Raw genomic sequence first — 4,094 nt, 5'->3', positions numbered from 1 at the left:
TAAAATCGGCAATAATAATGAAAATAATAACAGTAATAATAAAGATAATAACAATAACAGTAACAGTAATAATAATAATGAGAATTATAATAATAATGATAATATTAATAAAGATAACAATAACAATAATAAAAGTTGTAATAATGATAATGATAATGGTAATAATAATAATGGTAATAATAACAATGATAATAATAATAATGATAATGATAATGATAATGATAATAATAATAATAATGATAATGATAATGATAATGATAATGATAATGATAATAATAATGCAAAAAAAAACTATCCAAGTATAAAGATCTTGGCATTGAGATTCAAAAGATGTGGGACATGAAACTGAAGTGATAACTGTTATAAGTGGAGCATCAGAATTAGTGAAAAAAGGCTGGATAAATACACCAATAAGATTCCTGGCAACATCACCATCTGTGAGGCCCAGAAGATGGCCCTCCTTGGCACTGCCCACAGACGACGCAAAGAGCTGTCAATCACCTGAAACATCGTCCCATGATGCCCAGGGAACAGTGACTGCTCTCGGCATCATTGGTTGAGTAAACTGACTGTAGAAGGAAAACGCAGCATAGCAATAATAATAATGATAATAATAAAAACAATAACAGTAATAATAACAATAATAGTAACAATAATAATTATTATAATAATGATGATAATGATAACAATGATAATAAGAACAATACTGCTAATAACAATGGCAGTAAGAATAGTCACTTTAGATAAAATCTAATATTTATAATGATATTAACGAAAGCGACACCGCCAATGCTGATGAAAACAAAAGCGTTGGCAACCCTCCCGTGACCGCGTCTCGAACCCCTGTCCCCAGAACCCAAGTCTCGCGCGCTACCCACCCAGCTATCGCATCCCGATAGAATTGGTAATTGTTATGCATAAAATACTTAGTCTTTTAAGCAGGGTAGCGTTTGGGCAAGAATTTCCTCTGATACGCCAAGAACTGTCCCATTCCCTGTTTATATTTATATAAATATAAATATTCCCTGTTTATATTTATATTTATATGTCCCATTCCCTGTTTTGTCTCCAAGGCAGACAAGACTTGTTCAGTGATGCCATATGCCAAAATGACACAGCATGTACGTACTCGGGCCGACCAAGCTATCGCAGCTCAAATGAATTGGTAATTCACATGCTTAGAATCCTTAGTTTCTACTATTTTCTAACATGGCAATATGTGGCTGTGTTATTATGATGATGTTGGTGATAGAGATGATGATAATGAGTATCAAAGTGACTATAATAATAATGATAATAGTAATGATTACATCAGCGACAACAACAATAATGATGATAATAATGATGATTATAATAACAATAATGTTGGTGACAAAAATGATAATTATAATGGTAATGAGAATGATAATGATAGCAATAAAGATAATTATAATAATGATAATAATGATAATAATATCACTAACAATGATGACAAGGATGATGATAATGATGAGAAAGTAATAATAACATGAAAAATAATAGTAATAACAATGATAAGGGTCCTAACTAACAGTAATGGTAAGAATGATAATAGTAATAACAATAATGGTAATGACAATAAAAATGATGATGATAATATCAATGATAATAATAATAATAGCGATAATAATAATAGTGATAATAGTAATAGTAATAATGATAATAGCAATAGTAATAATAGTAGTAATAATAATAATAATGATAATTAAAAAATAATAACAATAATGATAATAATGATAATGATAATAATGACAATGATGATAATAGTTATAATAATTAGCATCATAATAATAGCAGTAATAGTGACTAATCGGACGATACTGAAAATTATAATAGAAATGATAACAGTAACATATAACAGATATTCATGATGATATTAATATGGATAATGATTATAATAATGGCAATAATAATAACAATAGCAATAAAATCGGCAATAATGATGAAAATGATAATAATAATAATAATAATGATAATAACAATAATAATGTTAATAATAATAATAATAATAATAATGATAATAACAATAATAATGTTAATAATAATAATAATAATAATGATAATAACAATAATAATGTTAATAATAATAATAATAATAATAATAATAATAATAATAATAACAGTACTAATAACAATAATGATAATAGTAGAAATATAATATTAATAATGATAATAATAATAACAGAAATAACAACAATAATAATGATTAGAATAACAATAATGATTACAATAATAATCATAATCAATGATGATAATAACAATGATAGTAAGAACGACAGTACTGATACTAACAATAATAATGATGGTAATAACTGCAAATAAAAGCCAATAATTATCTTGATAAGAAATTATAAAAAAGCGACAGCTAATATTGATAATAACAAAATTTGTTGGAAACCCTCCCTTGACCGCGTCTCGAACCCCTGTCCCCAGAACCCAAGTCTCGCGCGCTACCCACCGAGCTATCGGGGCTCCAAAGAAAGAGCAATTGTCATGCTTAAAATACTTAGAGTTTTAAGCAGGGGAGCGTTTGGGCAAGAATTCCTTCCGATAAGCCAAGAACTGTACCTTTCCTTGCTTAATAAAACGCTTTCCAAGGCAGGCAGGACTTGTTCAGTGATGCCAAATGTCAAAAAAAATACACAAAATGTACGTACTCGGGCCGACAGATCTATCGCAGCTCAAATTAATTGGTAATCCACATGCTTAGAATACTTAGTTTCTACTCCTATTCCTATATATGGCTGAGTGTAATTATGATGATGATGACAAAGATAATAATAATGAATATTGGAATGACTGATAATAAGAATGATAATAACAATAAAAGTAATAATGATAATAGTAATGATGATAATAGCACCAACAATAATAAAATGTTAATAATGGTAATGATAATAATGATGCTGACAAATGATAACGAAATTATAATGATGATATTAACAATAACAATGGTGATAAGGATGATGATAAAGATGAGTGATGATGATGATAAAGTAAAAATAACAAAAACAAAAATGTTAATAACTGATAAGGGCCCTCACTAACAGTAATGGTAAGAATAATCAGAGCAATGCTAATAATGATGATAATGATAATACAAATAATAGCAATCATAATAATAATAATAATAATAATAATAATATCAATAATAATAACATTACCAATGATAACGATCATGATAATGATAATGATGATGATGGCATCCATAAGGATAGCGGTAATTAAAGCGATAGGAATAGAAAAAAAATAGTGATAATAACAATGATGATCACAATGATAATATTAATGATAATAATAGTGATAATGATGAGGAAAAGGTAATTATAATAATAATATAATATTATAATAATGATAATGAAGACGATGATGACAGTGATGATAATAATTATTATTATGATAGTCATCATCACAAAAAATAGCAGTAATGAAATCAATAATCAAACTATATTGGAAAGAATGATAATAAATATGATGATAGTAGGGATAACGAATTTGTTAATGATAATAATGATAATGATAGTTTTAATAGTAATAAAGAAGATAATAATAGAAATTATATTGATGATAATAGTTATAATAATAATTTTGATATTGATTATATTTCTGACGTTATCGATAATGATAATGATTATCTTAATGGTATTAATGATAATAACAATAGTAATAAAATCGGATATGATTATGAAAATGAAAATAATAATAATAATAATAATAATAATAATAATAATAATAATAATAATAATAATAATAATAATAATAATAATAATAATAATAATAGTAACAATAACAAAATGATAATGATAATTTTGATAATAGTAAAAATAATAATAATTATAATAATAATGAAAATAATAATTACAAATAATAAAAAAGACTGTACTGATAATAACAATAGTGATAATAATAACTGCAAATAAAAAAAAAATTATCTCAATCAAAAAACAAAAGTGAAAAAATACCCTCCCTTGACCGCGTCAAAGATAATGATAATGAGAAATAGAATGACAATGATAATAAGAATGGTATTAATAATAATAAGGGTAATAATGATAATATTAATGATTATGATAACA

General features: G+C 25.6%; 1 protein-coding gene across 1 annotated transcript in view; it reads right to left on the bottom strand.

Annotated features, from left to right (window-relative positions):
• Positions 1-934: 934 nt before the first annotated feature.
• Positions 935-4,094, bottom strand: part of LOC113811500 (prolyl 4-hydroxylase subunit alpha-2-like) — a 9,176-nt gene continuing 6,016 nt past the window's right edge. Inside the window, exon 4 of the mRNA XM_070143282.1 lies at positions 935-994. Within this exon, the coding sequence (XP_069999383.1) occupies positions 935-994 (60 nt within the window). The remainder of the gene's footprint in view (positions 995-4,094) is intronic.

The sequence above is a fragment of the Penaeus vannamei genome, chromosome 30, assembly GCF_042767895.1.
Source record: "Penaeus vannamei isolate JL-2024 chromosome 30, ASM4276789v1, whole genome shotgun sequence".
Taxonomy (NCBI): domain Eukaryota; kingdom Metazoa; phylum Arthropoda; class Malacostraca; order Decapoda; family Penaeidae; genus Penaeus; species Penaeus vannamei.
This window is presented reverse-complemented; position numbering and strand designations above follow the sequence as displayed.